The sequence below is a fragment of the Streptopelia decaocto genome (assembly GCF_964273445.1).
Source record: "Streptopelia decaocto genome assembly, chromosome: 6".
NCBI lineage: Eukaryota > Metazoa > Chordata > Aves > Columbiformes > Columbidae > Streptopelia > Streptopelia decaocto.
In genome coordinates, this window is record NC_138660.1 from 66,038,326 (window position 1) to 66,066,011 (window position 27,686).

At 41.4% G+C, this 27,686-nt stretch overlaps 1 protein-coding gene across 8 annotated transcripts in view; it reads left to right on the forward strand.

The window, feature by feature from the left end:
* MBD5 (methyl-CpG binding domain protein 5) overlaps window positions 1-27,686 on the forward strand; it is a 127,965-nt gene that overhangs the window by 70,409 nt on the left and 29,870 nt on the right. For 5 of the 8 annotated variants that reach the window (XM_082057242.1, XM_082057244.1, XM_082057245.1 and 2 more), the window contains 5 exons: window positions 2,982-3,039; window positions 13,211-13,891; window positions 17,734-17,836; window positions 18,290-18,470; window positions 21,270-23,408. In XM_082057242.1, coding sequence (XP_081913368.1) covers window positions 13,779-13,891; window positions 17,734-17,836; window positions 18,290-18,470; window positions 21,270-23,408 — 2,536 coding nt within the window. In that variant the 5' untranslated portion in view covers window positions 2,982-3,039; window positions 13,211-13,778. The remainder of the gene's footprint in view (window positions 1-2,981; window positions 3,040-13,210; window positions 13,892-17,733; window positions 17,837-18,289; window positions 18,471-21,269; window positions 23,409-27,686) is intronic. The other 3 variants (XM_082057239.1, XM_082057240.1, XM_082057241.1) reach the window with 3 other exon arrangements.

The window sequence follows — 27,686 nt, forward strand, 5'->3', positions numbered from 1 at the left end:
CCAACCCGTCTGGTCAAGCAGGGTCACCTAGAGCACGTTTCCCAGGATCAGTTTCTAATATCTCCATGGATGGAGATTCCACCACCTCTCTGGGCAACCTGTGCTACTGTTCTATCACCCTCCCGGTAACAAAGCATCTCCTGATGTTCAGAGGGAACGTCCCGTGTTTCTATCTGTGCCTGTTACCTGCGTCCCATCGCTGGACACCCCTGAAAAGCGCCTGGCCCCGTCTGCTTTGCACCCTTTTTTCAGGTATTCATACGCATTGAGAAGATCCCCCTAGAGCCGTCGTTTTCTCCAGAAGTATTCAAAACTTTCCACGTTGCACGTGTGGCTGCAATTTGTCCTTTAGCTGTGGACATCAGAGGAGATTCTGGCCCATCTTCTCCTTAGCCACATGTTAGCTTGTTGAAGACAGCACTAAGATCTCCCCTTCACCTTCTCTGCTTGAGCTTCTCCCTCCATAAAGATCTCTTCACTCCTTAAAAATGCTGCTTTACCTTCTGCACTCACGTTTTGCTTGAGAAAATACATTTAAAATAACACCTTTTTCAGAAGCTTCTGAGTTTCCATTGCATGTTCCCTCTAGGAGAGGAAGGCAGCTGGAGAACTTAAAATCACAAATCTTCATTGCTAGAGTGCTGGGAATTTTTACAGATGGTATCGTAACAGTGTCTGACACGAGACTCGGTGTGTGTTCAGTGTCAGTGAGACCATAGGTGAAATGTCCACTGCCCTTTAAGGAACATTGGTATTAGCCAGAAGACGACGAAGTAGAGCAACAAGCTGGTGACAGATTTAGAAAGCAGGACTGGTGAAGAACAGCTGAAAGGGTTGGGTTTGTTTATTCTAGGGAGAAAAGAGAACACTCTAGGACAGGCATAAGGCTTTAAAAAGATAAGAGGTTTTTATAAAAGCGATAGTGGCAGCTGCTCTGTACATTTCAATAGCTTAATTTGCAGGAGGGATTGTTTAGGATAGACGTAAAGAGAAAATGGTGCCAGCTTGTTTGGTTTGCCTCGTATCTGACTATAACTATGGATGAAAACTGGGATATTTTACCTATAACTGGCGTGAAATCTGTGATAGGTAATTTTTGAAATGTATAAAGAAACAGCTTTCAGAGAACACCTCGGTAATTCTGCCCGTCCGCCAGTGGTGGGGGCTGAGCAGAGTTCTCTCCTGAGCCCCCTCTTCGCATCCTCAGTTTCTCGAGTTCTGTCAACTTCGTTGTGGGATTCGCTTTGTTTTATTTCCCTGCAAACTTCTGTTACTGATAATATACTTCAGTTTGAGATATACAGTATTTAAGTCTTTACTTATCACGGTTTTCATTACAACACAATGAACCAAAGGACTTTTTTTCTTCAATACAATGCTTTGAAAAGCTCTTATTTAAAACGGAGTGAAATTTGGGTTCTGCAGGCTTTGGTAGTTTGCCACCGCTCTCCTTGAATTCAGATCCCCATTCAGACGATGGGCTGAAGAATAACCTAAGAAATAAATACATGCACAACAGACATGGGAACCTGTCGGACCTGTCCGGAGCTTGAAGTCGTATTTCTTAGATTTTTCTGCCAAGACTTTCTGGTGCTGTTTATGGAGGCTTTTTGGTGACAAAATATATTTGTGTTCCTAAATGACTTTATTTTGATCAAGCTTTAAATATGTTGTGATGAAGAGCTGACCAAATGGCTCTTTACCTACATTTTTTCCAATCGCTCACTTTTTGGAACATGGACCAGAACATGCTAAGTATCAGTGTTATGTACCTACCGTCTGCATTGCCAGAGACGTTTTTCAGGCTTATTCAGAGACTAAAGAACTGTTTGAGTTTTAACTTAATATCCAGCACAACACATTGTCCTTTGATTGGGATGAAGTAGTGCGCCTTCCAGGTTCTCAGATTTTTGGAGCTTTGTTCTTCAACTCTTGGATGTGCTACATCCTAAAAGGGACGCTTGGGTTTAATTTCTGGGTGCCTGTGGTCCTCATTCTCATTTTTCTTTCCTCTGCTTTGACGAGCTGGTGCAATTCTCTTTTACTTGTCAAGCTTGAATGTGATTCACCCTTTTGTTTAGTTCCTCCTGAAGAGAATCAGACCTTTTTTGTCTAGCTTAGGGTATGTGCAGTCTATGGCACATGCAGTAAAGTCAGGTTTTATAGCACATGGATTGAGCAAAGCCATGGATACAGACAGGAGCTGAGCATCCTTACCAGGTACCGTCTTGCTCTCCATTGAACCCAACCATGTCCTGTTTGGATGGGAAAACACCTCCAAGGAGAGTTTCACAACCCCTGTACTGAAGCAGAGAATGGAACACTTTTTATTATCATAAAAACAAACCCTGAATTTTCTAGGAGCCAGACCGCAGTCTTCACAGTTCACTGGGCAATGAAATTTATCCTTATTAAGGTGTCAGTGTGAGTACGTCTGATAATCATCATATAAAAATTCAACTCAAAATACACAGACTCTAGCATTTAGATACTTGGCTCATTTTAGTAGGCTAAAAGTATAATATCTTGGCTTTCTTAAAAATAAACCTCTGAGCGAAGGGGACGGGACAAGCAGACAGAAAAGAGGTTTTTCACTCACGAAGCGCCAAATCTGATGTGAAACTAGTGATGTGTGTACAGTCAAGAACTTTATCGTCTTTGTTGCTGGAATGCTGTTTAAACTTTAGAGTAGATTTATTTTTAAAAAGAAGCTGTACGTTAACATTTTCTTAAATATAATTCTTTCTGTGCTCATGGTGTATTATGGAAATGAAGTGTGTACAAAATACGTTTGATGGAATCATATATTTATTTCAGTGTTTTAAAGGAGAGACGATATTCTAAGCAGCCTCTCTGGTTAAGTGTTTATAAATATGAAGGAATAATTAAGAATCATTTAACATTGAAATCTTAAAATGGTAAGTGGACTATATTGGTTATAACTGCTTATCTTCTGTTTCACCTGATTCTTTGTTTTTCAGCTTGGAATGAACAAGATGAACATATCCACCTTTAATCTAATGCTTAATGAGGAAAAAGGTCAGGCTTTTTACATTTTTTAAATTGTTTGCCTTACTGTTAATTAGTATATTAAAAAGTACTATATATTTGCATTATTTATTTCATACATCTTAAATAACAAACCCAAATGTGAAGCTTTAATATGAGGGCTGAGAAAGAGCCTTTTGAAGTGGAATGGTATATTGATAAAGCAGCTGACTCAGAGCAGTGCAAGTAGAAGAAGAAGCTATAGGAGGAAAGGTCATGGATCCAAATCTTCATAGAGATTAAGTTAAAAATTATTGAAGGTATAATTAATGGACATCTCGTATATCAATAAATGTCACAATTTTCACGGAGTGAAGGCATTTAAAAGGATTTAAATCACCCGCTTTATTTTCTTTTTTGAATTTCTGAGTCCTCTTTTAGAAAACAGAGCTGTCTGTGTCTTAAATAAACCAACAGGGCCAGATTCTCCAAATACTTACACATTCAATTAGTATATCGTGGCAAGACAGTGAGGAATAATCTACTAATGCTGGAGAGTCATCTATCACATGGGGCTGGATCTGAGAGGCAGCCCAGTCGCTTGAGCACTGTTACGTTAGTGCCAGATAAGGCTGGAGAGTTTGCATTAAGTTGTCTGAATAGCTGATTTTTATGTTATCATATTTTTTTAATATCTTAAGAGTATTTTCATGAGGGAAATTGCTGAGTAGAGATACATAATTCAGTAAACAATTTAAAAAATAGCACTTGGAGAAAAAAAGACATCTGGCTAAAAATAGTATAGTCATGTGACTTATTACTTGGGCACAAAAGCATCATTTACAGGTTTAATTTGCAATCCTACTATGTTTCTGACATTCTCTTGCGCAGAAACTCAGTCTGAATTATTCAAATGTTTTTAAAATTGCTGTGTCCTGAACTTGAGATGTCTGATACGAAGGAGGTTTATATAGTTTATTGAGCTCTCTGCGTTTGAGATATGGGAGTATGATTTACATTTTTCCCATTTATTGTTTAATTTTTGAGCTCGCCCTGCACAGTTAATGGAGATCCGGGGCTAATCCAGTGATTGTTATGCTGGCAGGTTGGAGCCTTTCACCATATTTCCAGCAATTTCATTTTTTCCTTTCTTTAACTGCTTATCTAAAATCTAATTGACTTTTCATGGTCAGGTTTTGAAATAGTTACATTGGAATATTCTTTTAAAATTCACTTTTTTGTTTTCACAAATTTATATGTCCCTTGTAACCGGTGAGTCAATAACATACAGCAAAGCTGCAAGTAGAACTGAACACTCACAAATAGTTATTACCTATTTATTTTCTGTATCTGTTTATTAGATACCTTAAGAGCATCCTGTGTCAGATGTTCCCGAAATTCATATAATCTTCATTATAAAACAATATTTAATAATTTCAGATTTTTGGAAGCTTGAAACATGAGTATTTGTTTATTCATGTGCTTGGATCTCCCTTTGCAGTAATTTCAACTGCAGGCTGAAACTTTAAACTATTTATAGCTAAATCATTTCATAATAATCAGTGTGTTGCTATTAGAGTTTTAAGATGATGGTAATTTAACTCCCTTATCCCTTTTTTGGATAAATGTGGCCATTTTCTAATGAATCTGTGTGTTATGTTGGTGAGAGCAATCCCACTGTGACAAAGCAGATTTCTCTTTTCTATTGATATCCTCTCTGTTTGGCAGGAAGTCTTGCAAGGTCTGAATTCTCCCTCTTGTAGGCGCAGATCCCTTCTTTTCATCCCCATTTTGCAGTCAGCTTTCTTCTTGACGTGGTAACTTTCCTTGATAGACTCTTCTAGAGCCTGATAGTTTCTTATGGAGCTCACAGAGTGACAATTGCTGTAGAGAAGTTTCAGTGGTATAACCATAAAAGATCCCCGAAGCCACAGAACATTAAGATTTACTCCTGCTTGTTCCAAAGTACTAAATTCTGGAAAAGTGTTACATCAATGAAAGCAAAATACTTTAACAACCGTGGCTTTCTGATGGTTTTAGAGGGGACAGAAATTCCTATTCAAAAACAGCCCCCCCAAAAGTGGCCTTCCCAGTTGCAGAACTGCTGATGTATCATCACTGCGTGATGAAGAGAGAACTAAAAGAACTGTAGAAAAGCTGTTCAGAAAGAGTTCAAGTATAAATTCTCCTTATGTTACAGAAAGCTCAGTCCTTTAAACTCCTCACTAGGAACCTTGCTTTGCGACTTTCCTGCCATGTAACACTGTACTTGCTGTGTTGTTTCACAGAATAAACAAATATAACCAGTTTGTGTAAAATTGATAAAGCTTTGTGCCCACAGATTGAAACAAGAGCATTGAAAAGGAAATATATGAATGGCTTTTGGCCATTAGAAAAAGAATTGAAAACATCCAAGCCCAGGTTTTTGGTTTTCCGGGATTTGTAGGTTGCTGAAGATGGACACTGTATAATATACAAGTTCCTCGTTTCATTCTGAGAGTTCCCCTAAAGTTGCAAAGTTGATGTAACGATGTTGCTTCACTTCTTATTAACATTTAGGTTAGTAATATTCTATTTCATAATATTCTCTAAGAAAGGTTTTGATAACAGTGACATGATTCATACCTGTGTAGTATCTTGGTTAATTTAGATTGCATACAAATATTCATCTTAATTTTTTAAAGAATTCTGAGTGCTTACATGGTTTTGGCAGTAAAACAGGCCTGTCTCACATGCGCGCAGTTTGACCTATTTCCCTTGTAAAGAAATAAATTAATGTGGCGGAAGGCCTGAAGGAGCATTATGACTCCTCTGTATTCTTCTATGGACCGTTGTATTTCTTAAATTCTGATTGAACCTCGGCTCTGTCTACTCACAAAGAAAATCCTTTTGTTTCCTGCCATCTTTTTCGATTGTTGCATAGTTCAGCATTGCTCTTTGTCAAAACCCTTTCAGAGATGCTCTGTGTAATCAGACGTGCACATGAGTGCACAAAGGAGGTTCTTGAAAGGGTTAACCTTCTCCATTCCCTCTTTGAAAATGGAAACCTCCGTTGCTCCCAACTCTGGGATTTATACAGATCGATGTGTTACAGTTTTGGGGTTTGGTACTAGACGTACACTAAATAAAGGATGCTAGAAGAACTAAGCTCCTTCCCAGTTCAACCATTGCTTGGACAACTGTTAATGACACAGTTAAATCTCCTCAGTTGAGGATATTTTGCAGCTCAATGAACTCCACTGTTTTTACTTGGTAGGAAGGATATTATATGTAAGGGTCAACAACTTCTGAGTAGTTACCAGCATGCTGGGCCAAAATGCTCCAAGAGAAGAGGTTCCTACTGTGTGCTCTTAATGATCAGCTAAAATATAGAACAGAATCATTTTGGTTGGAAAAGACCTTTAAGACCATGAAATCAACATGACACTACTACATTACAAAGAAATTCCATTTCTCTTCCACATATGAGTATCTTCTTTTCTTTCTAGGTTATTTACAAATACTTTTAAAGCAGTTCATCTCTCTTTAAAGCTGAATAGTGTAACAACTTCTACAATTAGCAAAAGCAAAGTTCTCCATGGAGATTGTCTAATGTGCAACCATCTCTTGGAGTATCACAGGACTTCAGGTTGTATATCTTAGGAAACTAAAACCAAAGTTGAGCCCACATAAGGGGTAGAACAAGCTAAGAGAGAAATGACAAAACAAATGCACCAAAAAAAAAAACAAAACAAAACTCCCCTCTATCAACTCAACCACTTAGGAAATAAGAGAATCATAGAATCATTTTGGTTGGAAAAGACCGTCAAGATCATCGAGTCCACCTGTTCCCCCACTCCTGTCCCTGCCCCATGTCCTGAGAACCTCATGTCCGTCTGTCCACCCCTCCGGGGATGGTGACTCCACCACTGCCCTGGGCAGCCTGTTCCAATGCCCCACAGCCCTTTGGGGAAGAAATTGTTCCCCACATCCAACCTCAACCTCCCCTGGGCAACCTGAGGCCGTTTCCTCTGCTCCTGGCGCTTGTTCCTGGGGAGCAGAGCCCGAACCCCCTGGCTCCAAGCTCCTTTCAGGCAGTTCAGAGATCAGAAGGTCTCCCCTCAGCTCCTGTTCTCCAGCTGAACCCCCCAGGTCCCTCAGCCGCTCCATCACACTTGTGTTCCAGCCCCTCACCAGCTCCGTTCCATTCTCTCCACTCGCTCCAGCACCTCAAGGCCTGTCTTGGCGTGAACATGACTCAACCCTTCTCCATGAGAATCTTGCCCTATCTATCCATGACACAGCTGAAAGTCATTTTATTAGTGTAGATTCCTACTTAGCGGGTCTGCAGTGCTGGCTTTGGTCCAGCGGCGTAGGAAACCAAATACTGCGGGATTCCGTCCATCCCATGGAGGTGAGCGAGGCTGAGCTGGGTCATGTCCAGTGGGCTACGGGTACAGGTCATTGACTGTGGATTGAGAGACCAGCATAGTGGCCAGGATTCTCGATTTTTTTCTATTATTATTTTTTTCTATTTCTGACTAAATCCATCCAAATAGCTGTCATTTTATAGGGTGGTTATATTTGGGGTCTTCTGAGCCTAAAAAGTTCTACAGCATCAAAAGTAGTATAAATCAGCAATACGTAGGCCTTGTTACAGTACAAAATAAAACCATCCTTGATACAGTTCAAAATAATTTAATACCAAAGGTAGATGGACTGGTATAAACCGATGCGGCACTGGGGCAGTTTAACATGTATCATTTTAATTAAGTCATTCAGTGGAGATCAATTTTCTGGTTGTTGCAGTGTACTCTGAATACTCTGTATTTACGAGTAAGATGGAGACGACTTCTCAAACCAAAGGTAGAGTATATCATGTATACAGCTGTGCTGTAGTCTTGGGTACCACTACAATGAGATAAGATTGAAGGAAGAAAGGTCTCCTTTATGCTTTAAGCACATTTATTTGTTGAATCACTCGCCTAAAAATAGGGCTTCACGAAGTATTCAATACCAATCGAATTAGTCAAGAGATTGCTGCTTTTCAAACTGGAAAAGCATTCCCAAAACATGATGCAACATTTGTATTTACTACATGATACAGGAGAATCCCAACTAATTTCTTTTATGGACTTAAACAGATTAATAATGTGCAAGCAATAACTAAATAAAAACTCATTTTAACCCTGCGTGGTTTGAAAATAATGCTCTTTAATACACTAAACTTCCTGTTAGTTCTAAAACCCTAAGACAGTGATTTGGGGGCATTTCTGCTTCTCAATGTATTTTGTAGGTTTTCTGTGTTTGAAAGGAAAGCCTGGGAAGTGAGATTGCAATTTATATCTATAGGCAATGTGTTGTGTATGTTTGCAAAACTTTATACCCAAAATCTGATCATTCTATAGGTAAGAACTGGCTTTTGTGCGTCAGAGAGGCATCATTTTAGGCACACTTAAAAGTTCATGTAAGAAAAGAGTAATGGAGCATCTTTGCAACATTAGGCTGTCAGAATTTGTCTTAACTGGCTTTATGTCCACTTATTGATAAAATAGATGTTACATTGGTGTTCATATCATATGTGATAGATCTGAATCCTGACTATGAGTATCTCATTTAAGTTTTTGATTACTTTGTACCAAGTTTTCTATTTTACCGCTTGACCAGAAAATTGTTAAACATTAATAGCTGAACGTGCAGAGACTTCCTAGAATGCAACATTCCCAAAAGTGAGGCGGTTGCGTTAAAAATCAAAAACATACTTTCAGCATATGAAAATTAAGCAGAAATTTTCCATGGTGGGCGGGGTTTGAGGGGACTAAAAGGGGGAAACAATTCAGTGTAGTTTTGCATAGTTCTCCAATGAAATATTTTTAAGCGTATTGTAACGAAACCGGACTGCAAAACAAATGGAAACGGCATGTCTTGGCACACAGAAAAAAGAAGTAATTGATTTAGATGTGGCAAGTTGTGTTACTCGTGCTGAGATAACATGAGTTGTCTGGAGTTGTTACGAGATTACAGAGAAGAGGTATTTATTACATGGGTTGATGAAAATCAGGCCTTTGGATAGAACCCAGTGTCCAACATGCTTTGGATTTGGTCCAAAATCCGAATACTTTCTATCCCAATCCAAAATACTTCAGATAGAACACTTCAATGGAGAAGAGGAAAATGGGACATCAAAAGACGGGATTTTTCCGCAATCGAGTTGGAAGATTCTGGAGCAGTAAGAAATGTGGAGGTTCGAGGGGTCAAATGGATGCTCTGTGTGGCAGAGAGGCTGGGCCCTCTGGGGCTGTAAATGGCTTTTTCAATGACAGTTTGCCAGACTGTGCCACTGTCCCCTCCACTTGGCCCTTGAAACTTGCAGCTTCTCATCTATGCTGCTTTATTGTATAAAATGTTATAAATCCAACTGATGCCATGGGGTGAAAAAGAGCCAGACCCAGCCTGGTTTAAGTGCCCCCATCCTCTCTTTCGCTGCTGTCTTCCTGAGCTCTGTTTTCTTTTTTTGGCTGATAAATGCTTATTGGGAAAATGTAAAAGGTGTCCTTTGTTGAATCAGATTTAAGAAGATTAACTCTTCTGGGAGAGACCTCTACTATGCTTAACTTTTCTATAGTATTATGCAGTTAAATAAAATAACACACAGCAGCTCTGCACGAGCGGTTTAGCAAAGCATTTCTGTACCAAAACATCAACACAACCTCTTTTACCATTCATAGAAATATGCAATGGTTACAATATGTACTTGGTATTTTATTGCCTGCGTTTTGTGGAAATCTGCAGAGGGTTACGTGGGGGTTTAGTGAAAAAATCTCACTTTCGTGAGCGTTTTCCTATAAACCATGGCTAGTTACTCACTGATTAGCAGTGTACTACACCATGGCTGGTTACACACTGATGAGCCGTGTCCTCAGAAGCTTCCAGGGAGCCTGAGCCCTCTTGTCTGCAGTTCCTTGCACACAGACACGTCGGTGTGTCCTCGCAGACCCCAACTTGCCTATGAGCACAGTAAATTGCAAGAGGAAAGGTCAGACTTTGGCGATGTGAATAGCGTTTTTCACTGCTTGCTGCTTAGGGTGAGCATAGTGGGTTTTGTACCTGGGGAAGAATGGAAAATGCATCATCATACCTATGCTCTGATTCATTTTTACTGTTTACATCCCTCTAGTGCTTGTGTTATATACAGTTCTTTAGCCTCTAGTGCTCGTCAAGAAAAAATCATACAAATAATAAACTTTGATGGAAGGTATATGATTGAAGCAGACATTTTATTCCAATTCATTGTATTGAATAAAAATATTTCAATATTTTCCACAGCAGAAGCAGTTAAGTGAATTCTTTCGCTTCTTTTCGTATTATTTCAGGCTATATGCAGTATAGAAAAATGGTTTATCTGATTAAATGATAATAAGTATTATGGTGGTGATGGAATCGGATGTTAGCTGAGGTGGAGCATTGCAGAAACAGTAGAAATATAAGGTTACTTCAAAGCATCTCTTGCTGATTGCGCAAAAAAAGAAATTGATGGCTATTATTTTCTCGTAATGGATCCAGTGCAATCGCCCTAAATAGCAACGTGAGCCACAGCAAGACTGGGCTGAGAGGAGCGACTTGCTCTGCACCGTTTGCTTCCAGTATTTTAAATAACATATTTTCTGATTCTGGTTTTACTGTATTACAGAGAGTTAATTCTTGTTAATAATAATGGGGACATTATCTACCTATTTTAGCCATACGTGGGACCTGCAATACAAATGCCAGTGCAGCATTCAGCAATAATGCTGCAACCTGAAGGTGAATTCTGGCTTAGTTTTGATGAAACGTCATCTTCAGCCTTCTTAATTGGGATAAAACCAATCAAACACCGAAACTTCTAAACTGACAACCTGAGAGACTCCTGAACTGTTACCAAGCGCTCTCCAAATCCTATTTCTGTGCACCAAATGTAGAGATTAAAGGGTGGATTGTTTTCATATGAGAGATCTCAAGGTGCTTCGTGTGACCTTCACTGGTCACCTGGGGCCTGGTCACCTCCCCTGTCAGTGACCTGCGGCCTGTCAGGCCTTAAAAGGGGCCTGGAAAGAAACATGGGGACAGACCTTTTGGCAGGGCCTATTGTCATAGGACAAGGGGTGATGGTTTGAAACTAAAAGAGGTGACATTCCAACTAGATATTAAGGAGGAAATTTTAGCCACTGAGGGTGGTGAGACCCCGGCCCAGGCAACATCTTCAGCTGAAAACTAATTAACAGAAATGCAACATTCGTGTTCTTTGGAATTCGGCTCAGTTTAAACCTCTTGCTAATGAAGCACAAGAAATCATTAAAAAATATGCAGAGATGCTTTGAGGTTCGTTACAAACGCACTTTGCTCATTGTACATTTAGGTGTTGCTTAATTTGAAATGATCTTTTCGGCCTCGCCTCTAGAAGATAACTGCGTGTTTTTAATCACGCAGACTGTGAATCCCCTTCGGTGTGCAAAGGTGCTTTTACAAGGCTGAGGCCCTGGCCGGGCCATGGAAACGCTCCCAGCTCTGGGTGGGATCCCATCTCCAGGTGGCATCTCCTGAACAAGCCACCCGTGTGCCTGAGCTGCTCCGCTGGGCTCCTCTTGGCTTCGGGGACGTTCAGCCTAAATATAAGATATTTTTGTCCCTGAGGGTGGTGAGAGCCTGGCCCAGGTTGGCCAGAGTGGTGGTGGCTGAACCATCCCTGGAGACATCCCAGGCCAGGCTGGACGGGGCTCTGAGCAACCTGAGCTGGTGAAGATGTCCCTGCTCATGGCAGGGGGGGCACTGGGGGAGCTGGGAACGTCCCTTTGACCCAAACTATTCTCTGATAGTCTCATCATCCCTCCCCCAGTTTTGGCTGGCCAAGGATTACACCCTATCCGAGTGCTCCAGAGTACAGGAAAGTTGAAACAGGTCCCTGCAAAACAGTGCTGGGCTATTCTAGAGGGTTTTGCACTGCAGAAAATGGCACGGGTTATTCTGAAAGTTGCACTCTTTATTCTTTAGGTATCAGCACCTTAGTCCAAGGGGTATGTCCAGCCAGCTTCTTCCCACTCCACCTCCTTCTTGTAAATACCATGGCTGTGTTTTTCTTTATGTAGCATTTTGAACTTTACATTTATAAGTAGCACATCTAAAGAGAATGTGCCATGTAAGCGTACGTAAGGGTGTATTTTTGAGGACTATATTTATGCCTCTGTGGTCTTCCTTTAGTGGTCTTGAAGGAAGGAGCTGTTGTTACAGTTAAACATAGATGTCAACATGCTGTTGGTAGCTTTTGTTGTAGAATTGTAGGATCCTAAGTCTTTATATTCCATTTCTATCTCAAAAAACTTTTTCTTATTAAAATCAGTCAGGTCTATAGTAACATTGACTATGTTTTAAAATGTTAGCATAACTTTGGTATGAGGAGTAACACAGAACTGACATGCAGTTCCAAATAAAACCTGTTACTCTGATAGTTGTCAGTGCCATCTTACAGTTGAGTTCAAGGATTGTTGTTTTTCCAATGTATTTTCTATCTTAATTGCACATTCCATGTTTGTCTCGCCTTAATAAAACGTCCAGTCTCAAGAGTTAAGTCTCACCTGGTCAGCTTCAAAAACTACTTGGGGGGAATATCGTGGTTATTCTGAACTTCTTGTGTGAATATTTGTTCATACAGCATAGTCGTATGGAGGAAATTATTACTTATGTTATTCAATTGTTTCATAAGTATGCAGAGATCAGTGCAACGATGCTGGCTTTTCCCTGTTTATTTTACAATTTTCTTGTAAGAAATTATTATTTTAATTTAGTCTAATGCAGGGGGTTTCAAATTTTTATGGATACTATCGGTCCTGAAAGCAGCTTACTTCAAATTAAATCCATTTGGTTTTATGAACAATTTTAAAGGGCGCTAATTGAGCTAATCATCTCTTGATAATTCAGAATAGAAGCACACGTGAAACTATTCAATTAAAAGATACGTCCCTTAATACACCCAAACTGTACATTAACTATTTATTAATAGTTGCACTCCATTAGGTTTTGAGACATAGCTCTGTTGCACCCATATATAGAGTGTGCTGGCATGACAAGGCTAAGCCTTATTTTGATGGTTCTAGTGACACTGAAAATTTAGATTCCAAGCTTTTGAAATGGATGCAGCTTTATACATCTCCGTGAATTACTGAACTGGGCTGCAAATGGCTCATGTGTTTTCTATATCTGTATTTTTCAGGCTGTTTCATTGGAGCCAGGGAGTCATGAAAGAAACTCAAGAAGACAACTTGGATCATGAATGGAAGATAAAAAGAAAACAAAAAGAATGTGGCATATAAAGGGTATAATACCTGGAGGTATTAGATCTGACTCATATTTATAAAAATGAGACGAGCTTTCACAAAATACAAGTTATTTAGACAGTCATCAAGCTTGGAGCCATGCTGTTGAACTAGAAATTCTCTTTTTCCCCATTCTCCTTTCTGACAGGTAACAAAGGATTGGTGAATTACGATTTTCCCAAGTTGGAAGCACTAATTTTTATCTATATAGTTCATCCTTATGAATATATAAGGAGTTAAACATTGCATATTTAATGTGGATTATAATGGGAAACTGACTCATTAACAAAAATGGCCACTTTTAAGGACTTGGTTTCAAACTGAGCTGGAGCCTCCCAATGCACTTTGTACGATTTGGGGAAAAGTGTACTGAACGGCCTTCTTTGGGAGGCCATGATGACTTGTAGTAAAAGGATATCATCTTACTGTTGATATCTTTGAAGACTCATAAACAGAAACAGAAAAATGAATGGTGGAAAGGAGTGTGACGGAGGGGACACGGATGGAGGGCCACCAGCAGTGCAAGTTCCCGTTGGGTGGCAGCGGCGGGTGGACCAAAGCGGAGTGCTCTATATCAGGTAACGTTATCTCCAGTGGGGACTGCTTTTGGTTTTGCCGTAGTTTTGCCAGAACGTGGTAAATTAGTGACTCAGCTAATCTTTTGGACTCGAAAACTCAGAGGGCTTGTGCTTTTGGAAGCACGAGATCATTTTTTCTGCTGATATTAGTGGCATCCACTTAAGTCAGTTGTGCCATTTGCATGCCCTTAATATACTCTCAAATCTAATATTGCTTGGTCTTGAAAATTTCATAATCCTTACTATACATTTTGCTTCAGGCATGAATAGTTCTTTATTAGTTACTATTGTCACACGTATGTCAGAGCTGAGCAGAAGCAGATTTAACCTTACTTAATGTCTTCATTATTCAAACCTTTTGCGATGAAACCAACCAGATGTTTAGTTATGTGCCACACCTGAGACCATGAGAAATCTCTGCTGTCTTTTTCCTCCTCCCATACACATAGACATTGCGTTTTCCTTGCACCAACACGGGACTTCTCTGAGACTTTGCTGATGGAGTTTAACGCCGTGATCAGGCATGTGAAGAGTTGAGATCGAGTGGGACTTTGTTCTGTCAGCACAAGTCTTCAGTTCATGCAGATCCTGCCATTCGCTCTTCTTCCCCAACTCTTGCCTGGGTTTATGTTCCAGATCTCCATTAGACTTTTGTGGTTTACATACTCGCTGTTGAAACAAAATTTAAATGGTTTAACTGCTTAGTAGCTGTAGAAAACATTGGTTTTTATATGCCTTGTGAGGGTTCTGTGTTCAGCGTCACTGACGTTCTCCAGCAAGATTTACTACTACAGATTCCTCACATTTCTCATGTAGAAAAAACGGAATGCAAGCCTAAATTTGGAGCTTTAGGTATTTTGTGTGTTTATTTTGCTAGCTTATTGGATTCTTTTGCTTCACCCTGGAACAGTCACAAAGAAATCTCTTGAAATTACTGTTAAATTTATACATTCAGATAAACAGACTACAAATTAAATGTTATTGGAAAAAAGATCAAAGTCAGCTTTAACGAAATACGGGTACATCAGGTTTACATCACAGAAGCCTAAACAATTATCAGTCGGTTATTTGTTTAGTCTTATTCCACTATTCTGTGATTAAAAGAACCACTTCTTCACAACGTTTTATGTATTACCAATACCAAATAATGAGTCAAAACATACCCCGATTTTACACTAAGCTCTACCATAAAAGATCAAATGCATTCCAGGATTTCTTGTTTGTATTCTTAATTAGCAGAATCAAACAAAATCCATGCCGGCGATACGCACGTTAAAGATAAATTGCCTTCCCCTTGTATTTCTCATTAAAGCTGTAATTTACTGGGCCTCTGCCTTAGTTAAAAATCAATGACCAACAAAAAAAAGTTGTGGGTTTTTTTGTTTTGTTTTTCCCTATCATCTCTATATCCAGGCATCAAAACGTATAATGCTCTGGTGTTTTTATATACCTGATGATCTTACCTGCATCCGAATTTGGTTTTGCGTGGCTGTAAGAAGCAGCCCGTGCAGCTTGTGCTGCTGCTTCAAGCAGATATCTTTCATGTGTATCGACTAGTAAATGTTGGTATCCTTCGGACAGTCATTTGCTTTTCTATAGTTTTATTTTCTATTTTTTTATTTCTGCCCTCCTCCCAAGCTTTGCCCATGGATTTTTTTTCTCTGTAATCCAGCCGTTGAGAGAATGAAAGGTCAGACAATATTGACTCCAAAGCTATGCCAGGGAAAATTAGTGTATATATTAAGATGTGACATGATTTAACAAGAATAGATGATCCCAGCTGAATAAGGACTCATAGTGTTTGTGCTTCCTTATAAACAGGAATGCTTTTCCATCAGCTGTCCACAGTTGCTTTGGATTAAATCCATTAATTAACTAGTTTTTATTACCTGGTAAAAGTACTGAGTTGAGTCTCGGTGCTTTTCTTAGTAAAAAAAGTGCTACAGCCTTAAAGTAGAACCTAGATCTCTTCTTCAGCTTAGTCATCAGTGGAATAAACTGAGAAAAGCTCTTGAATAATAGGAAAAGGTTTCAGAACTGTCAGTAACACATCCTAGTATATTTTATAATTTATTCTTTCTTTGGGATGCAAACACATCTGGATGAGCTCAGTGGTAGCACCTTACAAAAGAAGCTGCTGATTACCCTTTGCAGTATAGAAACACGAGAAAATCTTTACATGCAAAATATACTTTGCAATTACATAGGTCTGCCCAAAGAACACGGCAGAAGCAGAAAAATTGGCCTCTTTTTTAATGTGGTTGTTTCTTGTGGACAAATAACTGTTGCACATACATGCAGTAGGGATGCTGAGTCCCACGTGCTACAGATTCAGTGCCCGAACTGGTTACGTGTGCCCGGGCAAAGTGCACACCCAGGAAGGGTGTTGGAAATTGCTTCATTCTAGAAAGAGGGGAAAAAAGCAGTGTGAGGTGTAGCTTTCCCCTCGCTGCTCTGCAGCCTCTCTTACCAACGCAAATCAAACAGCATCCCGACCACAGAGCGGATTCCCAGGGAAGCATTTAACACAGAAAGCGGCCGTAGGGATTTTGGCTGTAGATGGGATGGTGTAGAGCAGATTCCGATGTTTTCCGTGGTTTAACCAGACTGTAGCTGGAATTTAAATAAATAAACAAAATAAAGAGTCATTTCCCCCTGCTTCCTACGTATTTTAAGACAGTGAAGGTTTGGCTTTCTGTCTTACCTATCACTTCTCTTTAGATCGCTCTTTTATCTTGCTTATCCTCAGAACCGTCACTGTTACACGTGTTCGACCTGGGCAGTTCTCAGTAAAACAATTATTTCAGGGCAGGCCTGACAAATAAATGACTTATTTAAACTGTCAGCATAAGTTTAAATGTCACTTGCAGATGTTGCTTTAGATGTGACTTAGTTGTGCAGAATTAGGTGTTTATACGTTGGGGTTTACATAGGAAAGTTTGTCATAGTTTGGAATTGTGGCTGTTTTCATGATCCAAACTATCCCAGTGAAGTTGGTTTTGTTGAAAGAGGGGCTGTTACTGCTGCCGTTAAGAACCAGGGTTTTAGCCAGTCCTCAGAAATTACTGCATTTTCCCTATTGAACAGTTTAGATGGCTCAGTAATAAAGAGCAATCCAGAAGTTAGAGGCTCGTGACATGACAACTTTTTCATCCTATGAATTAGTGATTTTGGCGTAACAGAATTTCCACTGTTCTATTTCTGGCTATGGAGATAATGATGTTCTGGTGGGAGATGGAGAAATCCGAGTGCAGCTGATCAGAACCTCACTGGATGGGCTTCTTGGTGTCATTTTTCTTGCTTTCAGTGAGAGGGTTGAAATTTTAGCTGAATGAAACCAAATTGTTTGTGCAACCAAGAGGTGCAACATCAGCAGTTCTGTTGCTGTTCTGCCTTTTCTCTATGGGTTTTCTCGTACTTCTTGAAGAACACTTTTGCAGGTATTTTTCTTTTAAGATTAGGTCTCAGTCCTAAAAAGTACCAGTGACTGTCGTGCCTTTATAGGAGAGAGGAGGGAGAAAACTAATCTTAGTGTAGTTAGGCAGTAGCTAAGGCAGGACTGTAATGTGATCAGTAAATATCGATAATCCCCATTCCTTTGTATTCTCTGCACTTGCAGTGTTTGTTTTTCTATAGTAAAATCTTCCTTTAAAATGTTCTTTTGCGGGCTGTTTTTGGTAAGTATCATCTCAGTTCTTCACTAGAAGCAATAAATACTATTAAAACAAAAAATAGTAAATCTTAGCTGTGTTATTTTGAACACTCTACGTGAACTGTTAGAATGGTAGATGGAATTCCTGGCCTATCAAATAGCTTGTATTCATCTTTCTGTTCCTTTGCAGTCCCAGTGGGTCTTTATTATCCTGCTTGGAGCAGGTGAAGACTTACTTGCTGACTGATGGAACATGCAAGTGTGGCCTAGAATGTCCTCTCGTTCTTCCCAAGGTAACGAAAAGCTTCATTTTGGGATCACTGCGCTATAATCCTTATCAGTTATGTCAGCTGATGTGCTACGCTATGACTTAATCTTTGTTCAGATCATATATAAAATGAGATAAGTGGTATACACCCCAAGATTTACCTTAAAATACTAAATGAATCTTTCCTCTGCCTTCTCCCCTCAGGGGAAAGACCTGACTTGGTTTTTATGGGGTTTTAACGTTTTCCTGTTAAATTGGAAACCTACCACCACCACTATAGTGCATTCTCACATGATCATATGTGAGAATCAGAACAAGACACTGCTTTCTGTTTCATCTCTTGAGCAATGTAGGCACAGTCAGATAACTGTAAGAAACACAAGCAAATCCAACTTTCTGTAACGTTTCTGGTTCAGGTGTATTTGGTGAGTTTGCTGCCTAGAATCATGATTTTAAACATGAAAATTTTTCCTCTCAGGTCTTTAATTTTGATCCTGGAGCTGCTGTGAAGCAGAGAACTGCTGAAGATGTTAAAGCGGACGAAGATGTCACCAAACTATGCATACATAAAAGGAAAATTATTGCTGTGGCTGCACTTCATAAAAGCATGGAAGCACCGCATCCTTCCCTAGTTCTAACTAGTCCTGGTGGTGGAACAAGTGAGTATCACAGAATCACAGAATCGACTGGGTTGGAAAAGACCTCAGAGATCATCAAGTCCAACCTTTGGTCCAACTTCAGTCCATTGACGAGATCATGGCACTAAGTACAATCATGCAGGATCATTTAATTACCTAATTTTGAACATACATCATTACGAAAACACCCCCATAAGTCTTGTTTATCGATGGTGCAATAGTAAACAGATTAAAGGAAAAAACAAAGGTAGTAATTAGAGATGTAGGTAGATAGAAAAGGAGTCTAAAAAGCAGGTCATCCCAGACTAAGAGCATGATTTTCTTGGCAAAGATATCAGATTGTTCTAGACAAAGAAAATACATTAGCTCTCATCTTTTGGAACTGTAGTAATATGTCTGATATTCTGTCACATGGGAAATTAGAGAAGCAGAATAAAGTGATTATAAAGGGATTAGAATGTGGCTGAGGACTTGGCTAAATGGGAAATGGTATTGCAAGGCAGAAGGTACAGCTAGAGAAGATCTCCACCCTAATTTCTCAAGGATTATTTTTGGGCACCAACCTGGATTAGCATTTTAATTTTCCATATCAACAAAGAATAAGGTAATTTGTTGATGGACGAAGTTGACAAATAATGATCAAACAACATCGAAACATCTTGAAAATCTGGGGGGATCATAGAGACCCAGAGTGAAGGAAAAGGTAGAGCAACAAATCCTGGTAATTGTAAGGTTGTTCACCTGGGGACCAGGGAAGAAAACTGTCAGCTGTACATTAGTGAGAAAGGAGACCCGGATGGAGCAGGAGTAGCTGATGAAGCTGCATAGAAACTGAAAATGAGGTACTTTGTAAGGATTACAGGGAAAGGTTCTGCAGTAGTCCTACAAATCCAAATGGTTAGGCCAAAGCAGGGAAGGTTACTTTTAAGACAGAGCTTGGCAAGTTTATGGTGATATGTTCTGTGTGCAACTTCTGGGAAACAGCCCCTGATAACCTGAGAGATCTTTTGCGCCCCTATACTGCTGTGATAATAACTGCTAACGGCTCTGGAGCTTGGCTCCAAAGTGGAACATTTCAAGAGTATAAACATAAATAATACATTTCAGCTGTGTAGACAATGCTGTGATATCAGTGCTGTTCATAGTACTGATGGGCTCTTGCATTTTGAAATCGCTATTCATGACTTTAAAGCTTTGTTTCAATTGTTTCTCGCAATGCAATTTTTTTTTTCTAAATGAGCAGTGCTATATCCAACATTACTATGCATTTTCCATATTCTTTATTTTGTGTTCTTTTTTAGTAATACTTTCAAAAACTTAGCAAAATGAAGGAGGGAAAATCAGCTAAATATTAGAGATACGAGTCATATTTTTGTGGTTTTGCCTTCTCTGTTGATCAGAATTTTGTCCGCTAAGAGAAGAGGAAAATTTCCCAATAAATTGCCTTTTCATTTATGCGCATTTACATTTGACCCTTTGCTTAGGTCCAGCATTCAAGGTGAGAGTTCTCGTACATATTTTGTTTTACAGCTCAGTCTTGAGCTTTGTCCCCTGAATGAGCCTTTGGTTGTATTTTGGGAAAGGTAATATGTTTGTTTCTGTCGTGATGTAACTGGTTGAGCAAATAGGATGAAGGCAGGATTGTCAGTGCCATCTGTGGCCGAGGGCCGGGCTGAAGGGAACAACGGAATCGGGTTCTTGTGAGTAGCGGTATTTAAAGGCACCTCTGAACTGATTTGAACATGACATCGTTAGCTCGTTACTCAGGTTTACGTTTTCGTATTCAAAGCCTGCACGCCAGGAGCACATTCATTTTCCTTTACTGAGCTCGCTCTGCAAGCTGAATTACGGATTCCCAGAGCAGCAGAACTGGCACAAAGGCCGCCAGGCTGGGAGCTGCTCGTGATGCTGTTCCTAAAGCAAAACACTGAAATACATGTTTTAAAATTAGCGGGCAGAACAAGTCATCTTGTGCTTGTCGGAAGCTCTAGTCTCAAAACTGGAATTTACAGGGATTTTTTCAATTGCAGAGGAGTTCACGTGTCTGCGTACGCAAATATCCCCAGGGCCTTTATCTTGAAACCAGAAGTAGAAGTGAGCCCCTTCTTGATTTCAGCGTTTTCAGCCCAAGCAAAGCTTGGTGCAAAAGCTGCAGGAAAAGCCTTAATTTGGTAAAGTAATACAGGACACAATATAATGTATGTCCTCACCTTTTGAACTAAAGCAGGGCCAAGGTCGTGTGGCACAGCTCCCCATCCATCCTCCCCAGGGCTGGCATTTGGGGCAGGACCCTCCTCTCTGTAGGGCCAGGAGAAATGAGCCTAACGCCTTGTTGGGCTTTGTTCCTCCTGTACTCAATAGATGGTGCCAGAGGCTCCTTTTCCCTGCGACAGCAGCAGTGATGCTGGAGATGCAGGAGCAGGACGCTGGAGGAGAGATGGGTAGGAGAAAAAGACAAAAAGGGGCTTTATAAAAAATATACAAGAACTGATGTTTCAGAAGGAGCATGCTAAAATAAATTAATGTAGGTAGCAAGTAGCAAGTGTGCTTGAGACTTAAGAAACACAAGACTTAAAGCTGTCCGTGTTTATGCTGTCTTAAAAAGGGCTGTGGAGTTAAGGTGTGTACAGCTGCGCTCTGTAGTAAGGCAGCACGCACTGGTCCAGCAACTTCTTGGTGAGTCGGGTGTTACTTCTGTGGAGGCAAAAGTTTAGCCAAAAGGCTTTCTGGCTTTTATGAGTACGTTCGCACGCGGTAGTTTTGCACTGGAATGCGTGATATTGGATTTCAAAACGGTAATTGTTGTGTTTTTGCTCTCAGGTGCAACTCCAGTAGTTCCTACTCGAGCGGCAACTCCAAGATCAATGAGGAATAAATCACATGAAGGAATTACAAATTCTGTGATGCCAGAATGTAAGACTCCTTTCAAGTTGATGATAGGGGCATCTAATGCCATGGGTAGGCTTTATGTGCAAGAAATGGCTGGAAGCCAGCAACAAGAACTTCATTCTGTCTATCCTAGGCAGAGATTGGGTAGTAATGAACTTGGACAGAAGTCTCCGTATCGTGGCAGTCACGGTGGGATGCCCAGTCCAGCTTCATCGGGATCCCAGATATACGGAGATGGCTCAATCTCTCCTAGGACTGACCCGCTTGGAAGCCCTGATGTTTTCACAAGGAACAATCCCGGTTTTCATGGAGCACCCAACTCCAGCCCTATTCACATGAACAGGACACCTCTGTCTCCACCGTCAGTAATGCTACATGGTTCCCCCATACAGTCATCCTGCGCAATGGCTGGAAGGACTAACATACCTCTTTCCCCAACCTTGACCACAAAAAGCCCAGTAATGAAAAAACCCATGTGTAATTTTTCGACTGGTATGGAAATACCGCGAGCAATGTTTCACCATAAACCGCCCCAGGGCCCACCCCCGCCTCCTCCACCGCCTTCTTGTGCTCTTCAGAAAAAGCCATTAACATCAGAAAAGGATCCACTTGGCATACTTGACCCTATTCCTAGCAAACCGGTGAATCAGAATCCCGTTATCATTAACCCAACTACTTTCCATTCAAACGTCCACTCTCAGGTACCTGTGATGAATGTAAGCATGCCTCCTGCTGTCGTCCCTCTGCCGAGTAACCTTCCTTTGCCAACTGTCAAGCCCGGTCACATGAACCACGGCACTCATGTTCAAAGAGTTCAACATTCTGCTTCAACTTCCCTCTCTCCTTCGCCAGTCACGTCCCCAGTTCATATGATGGGCTCCGGGATCGGAAGGATCGAGGCTTCTCCCCAAAGATCACGTTCTTCTTCCACATCATCAGATCATGGAAATTTCCTGCTGCCTCCAGTAGGACCACAGTCATCTTGTAGTGGTATTAAGGTTCCCCCCAGGTCCCCAAGGTCAACAATAGGGTCACCGAGACCATCTATGCCATCTAGCCCTTCCACCAAGCATGATGGACTTAATCAATACAAGGACATCCCTAACCCATTAATTGCTGGAATGAGTAATGTACTAAATCCTCCAAACAATGCAGTTTTTTCTACTGCATCGGCTGGAAGTGGTTCCTTGAAGAGTCAGCCTGGATTGCTGGGAATGCCTTTAAATCAGATCTTGAACCAGCACAACGCTGCCTCTTTTCCAGCAAGTAGTTTACTCTCAGCAGCAGCCAAAGCACAGCTAGCAAATCAAAATAAACTTGCTGGTAACAACAATAATAGCAGTAGCAATTCTGGACCTGTTGCCAGCAGTGGCAACAACGAAGGACACAGCACTTTAAATACCATGTTCCCTCCTGCAGCCAACGTGCTTCTACCAACGACTGAAGGGCAAAGCGGCCGAGCAGCACTGAGAGATAAATTGATGTCTCAGCAAAAAGACCCGCTGAGAAAAAGAAAGCAGCCGACCACCACGGTGTTGAGTTTGCTGAGACAGTCTCAGTTGGACAGTTCTGGGGTTTCCAAAGCTGGATCTGATTTGACAAGAAAGCAAAGTCAAAGCTCCTTTCCCATCAGTTCTATGTCCCAGCTACTTCAGTCCATGAGTTGTCAGAGCTCTCACGTGAGCAGCAATAGTTCCACCAGTTGTGGGAGCTCAAATACTCAAATACCTTGCTCTGGTAACCAGATGCATTTTGCAGACACCAGTATGAACTCTGGCAGCCTCCAGAACTCGCTGGCGCAGGGTTTGCCGCTGCGGGGGGGAGCTGTGCACTGCCAGAACGCAAACACTAACTTTGGGCACGGCACCAGCCCGGGCACCACCAACCATCTGGCAGGTTTGATCAATCAGATGCAGGCCAGCGGGAGCTGCGGGATGCTGGGGCAGTCAGGAATGGCGTTAGGAAACTCGTTACATCCGAACCCACCTCCGTCGAGAATCCAGGCGTCCTCCACTCCAGCGATACCAAACAGCATTGTTAGCAGCTGTAATCAAACCAGTCCTGAAGCAGGTACGTTGCCTTCTAAAAGGGTGCCCCTATGTCTGACCGCTTGGAAATATATGATGACTATTTTAAATGGTTCCTTTTACATATCCACTTTTTAAATTTGAGTTTGCCAACATGAAAAATCTGCCTATTTCATGCTGGTATCCTGAAACTCAAAAATAAAATGGATAAGCAAAAGACAGTGGTAGACTACAATATATCTTCCTTTTCCTGAACAAACTCACCCATGCCTCCTTCCCGTGACAACTCTTGCTTTTAGTAACTTCTCCATGCTCTGTGTATATAAAATCCGTGCACTTCTGTACATAGTCAGGCCTCAGCTTTGCTCACCTGCCCAAATAAACTCATTTTTCTTTGCAACATGCCCAGCTACTTCAGCCATAGAAAGCTGTGGCTCACCTGGCAGCCCTTGGCCAGGCTGCACACGTGCTCTTTACTGCTCGCATTAAAAATCCCATGTTATCAGAGATCCAAGCGGATACCAGGAGTACAGAAGTTTACAAAATAACCTTTTTCAGGGACAACGCAAGGGAGCAACAAGTCTGTGTTTGCCTCTATCATGATAGCTTTATTAAGCTGGTAATTAAATGGTTGAACGAAATGTATATTCGGTTGGAAGAAGGTAGAGAGGTTTCCTGGTTTATTCATCAGTGAAGACTGGGAGAGGAAACAGGTGTGCTGCTGTTTAAAGAGCAAAGGGAGACAGCTCAAAAACGTATATTTGATTTAACTGCTACTGGTTGAACAAAGTATGCAGTTTTGAAAGATGGTACAATGTTGATTTCTTAAGTGGAAAGAAAACCTTCCATTTGGTATTTCAGTCTTCGGGCTCGCTTAACTTTGAAAGCGCGTGTTCGACGCGATGGTAGCTGGGCTGCAGCCGGTCAGAGAAAGCGACTGTAAGCGTGCAAGTGGTCTGGCTCATCGGCCCAAGAAAGAACCTGCTACGTGTTCTTGAGCTTCCTCCAAGAGAGCTGTTTATTCTTTAAAATACACAACAGAATAATATAAAAACTGAATTATATAAAAAGAAGTTTCTAATATCATGCCGGTCACAGTTTCTGGTGACTTTTAAGGATTTCTCTCCATTCCTGGGGAAATAAGATCTTTTTATTTTCTTTTCCTTGGCTTTATTGTTGGTTTGTGTCCCAAGCAAGCAGCTGTTAATCCTAGCGTGGCTGGTTTGCCCTGTCTCGCTGACGGAGAGGAGGATTTCCTGACGCAGTTTGTCTCTTCTGAGACTCTGCGCTCTCTTTGGAGCAGAGCAGAGGTCTGGTTCTCCCTCAGCTCGCTTCCCCGGCCCACTAAGCAGCCTCAGAACCCCTCAGGCAGGAGCTGGGTGGGTTTCCACCTCTGTTGAGTTCCATGGGGAGCAGCACTGGAGCGCGTTAACGTGCTCTCCGGAGAAAGACAAGTTCATCAGCACCTTTCCTTGCGTCGCCAGGCCTGGTCTTTGGACAAACTGCGTTTCCTCTTGAGAAGACAACGCGACAGAGGAAATCTGTGCGTGTCAAGGCCCCGTGAAGAAAGGTTTCCACCTAAACAGCCAGTTCGGTCCTCATTGGTATAGGAGTACTAATATGGATATAACCCCACTTGGAGGTATAGCGATATAATTATAGGGCCATAAACTGACACTTTTTTGCTAATCTAAATGATAAATGGTAGTTCTGCATAGGCAAAGACACATTTGATCATATTCCGTTCCTCACTACGGAAGCGTTTTTTTTCCTTTAGTTTTGCTGCTTGCAAAACACACCCAACCTGCATTTAATTATTTTAGTAATGTCTGTGATGACTAGAAGCCTCGAGACCTATTTTCTTGCTTAAGGTGAGGTTTCTGATTCCATTTATCTTTGCGTTATTCCCGGAGCAAGGCCCTTCGTCCCCCGTCCTGCCTGGGTCGTCACAGCGGCGTGGGGCTGAATTCCTCCCATCAGAATGAATCTAATCCATTTGTATTGGAGTTTGTGGGGTTTTTTTCTTAAAGTATTTTAATTGCTAAATCTGTTTGCTGTTGCTGTGCCAGCACTCAGAATAGCTACTCATCAAAATAGTTCCTGAGAGAAAAAATACTGAGAATCACCACAATTAGAGAGCTGGTTATTGCCGAAGCTTTTAATTATATTTTAACCACATGGATCAAATTTTATTGTCGTAGCTTTTGTTTTCTTCTTCCGCAGTTTCCAGGTGATTTTCAGTATGAGTGTGACGGAATTAAAAATGAATAAATACAGAAATAAACATTTCTGTTTCTGCAATAGAAAGCTTTTGCCATTTTCCACGTTTGAGCCCTTGAAAACCAGTCATGCTCAATGAATTTTTATTAAGAATTTCAATCTCTCTGTCGTATTTGGGTTACAAACACCCCTCAATAACAGCTGTCCTAAAGGAAGAGCTAGCAGCAGGTCTGTCCATATTATTTAGGGCTGTTCCTTTGAACAGAGTCCATTTTCTACCAGCAGACTGGGTTCTAGACTCTTCTTTTTTCTAATGAGCAATGTTGATATTTCTATTAACCTTTGGCGCTGTATTCCTCGTTAATTGAGCCCTCAAACATAAACCGAAGGTAGAATCCAGATTGCCAGCTTTTATATTTATTCATTAAGCCACTTTGCTTCTCTTTGGCTGTGTCTGTTGTGTTTGTAAAATGGACTGCGTCGTTGTGTGATGTATTTTATTATAGAGTCTGGTTATTTATTCTCTTTTCCTTGCTGTCAGAATGTGCCGTTAGTCCAGAAGTTCACAGCGTAGAAAATCTCTGTGTGAGTGTTGAATATTCAACAGTGAAATCCTGCTATGAATGCAACAGGCAGAAATGATGCGAGAGATGCAAACAAGTGAAAAATGTTTGGGAGTAAAAGCTCTATACAGCTGATAAGGGAAATCAAGGGAGCTAATATAACCATAGCAAATAGAAATAAAGATAAGCTGTCTTAAATAGCAGAACATCAGAAATATGAGTAACTTAAGGTCTAGAATATTCGTATTGACAAATAAAGGGTAGATTTGACAAACAAAGGCTGTATCCTTCCATACACTCAGAACAGTCATTTCTACTGGTTAATTTTACAGAATAGAAAATAGTGAAATAGAATTAAATGGGGAGGAGTGCGCAGGACCAATACCAATTTTAATAGGGGCAAGTACAGTGTAATGTAATTGGGAATGGAACATTGCCCTGGAGAACGGTGACTCACAGGAGCTGAGCAGGCTGTGATTTAACAGACATAATGCGAACTGTCGGGTCAGTGATGTTGCAAACAAATACAAATAAACAGAAGCTGGGTGGATCCTTGGAAACGTAAAAAGGGGAATATGGAGTGGAACTGAGGCTGCTCCTGGCTCCCTGTGTAGCTGGGAAAACCAGAGTTAGGATGTGGTGTTGTGGCTGGTTATAGCTCCTTGTGAAAAATGCACAAATATTAGAGATTTCAAAGGATGGCCCCAAAATTGCGGTGGGCGGTTGTGCTCAGACCTCAGGATGGAAGCCCGGGAGACAAGAAGCCCCCCAAAGCCAGGCTTAGCCCCCCAAAGCCAGGCTCAGCCCCCCCAAAGCCAGGCTCAGCCCCCCCAAAGCCAGCCCCAGCTCCCAAAGCCAGGCTCAGCCCCCAAAGTCAGGCTTTTTTTCTGCCCAGTCGGCTGGAGCGATCCGGGACTGCCTTCCCTTCGCAGAGTGGAAACTGTCTTGTTAATAATTGTATTACAGCTCAGAGAAAAATTACCTTCAAATCAGACCGACCTTTGGTTTTTTCTCTTTCAGCAGCATGGGGTACGATCGTGGAGACGTGTCCCACTTCTCTGCCCTTTGTAAAGTTGTAGTTTGTCTCGCTTTTTGCCTGTAGCACAGAGCTCTGTCTCCTGAGGAATGAATTGAATGAATGAATTCCAGTGTAAGTTGGGGAATGACCTATTAGAGAGCAGTGTAGGGGAAAGGGACCTGGGGGTCCTGGGGACAGCAGGGTGACCATGAGCCAGCACTGGGCCCTTGTGGCCAGGAAGCCAATGGGACCTGGGCTGGGTTAGAAGGGGGTGGTCAGTAGGTCAGAGAGGTTCTCCTGCCCCTCTGCTCTGCCCTGGGGAGACCACACCTGGAATCTTGTGTCCAGTTGTGGCCCCTCAGTTCCAGCAGGACAGGGAACTGCTGGAGAGAGTCCAGCGCAGCCACCAAGATGCTGCAGGGAGTGGAGCATCTCCCGTGTGAGGAAAGGCTGAGGGAGCTGGGGCTCTGGAGCTGGACAAGAGGACACTGAGGGGGGACTCATTCCTGGGGATCAATAT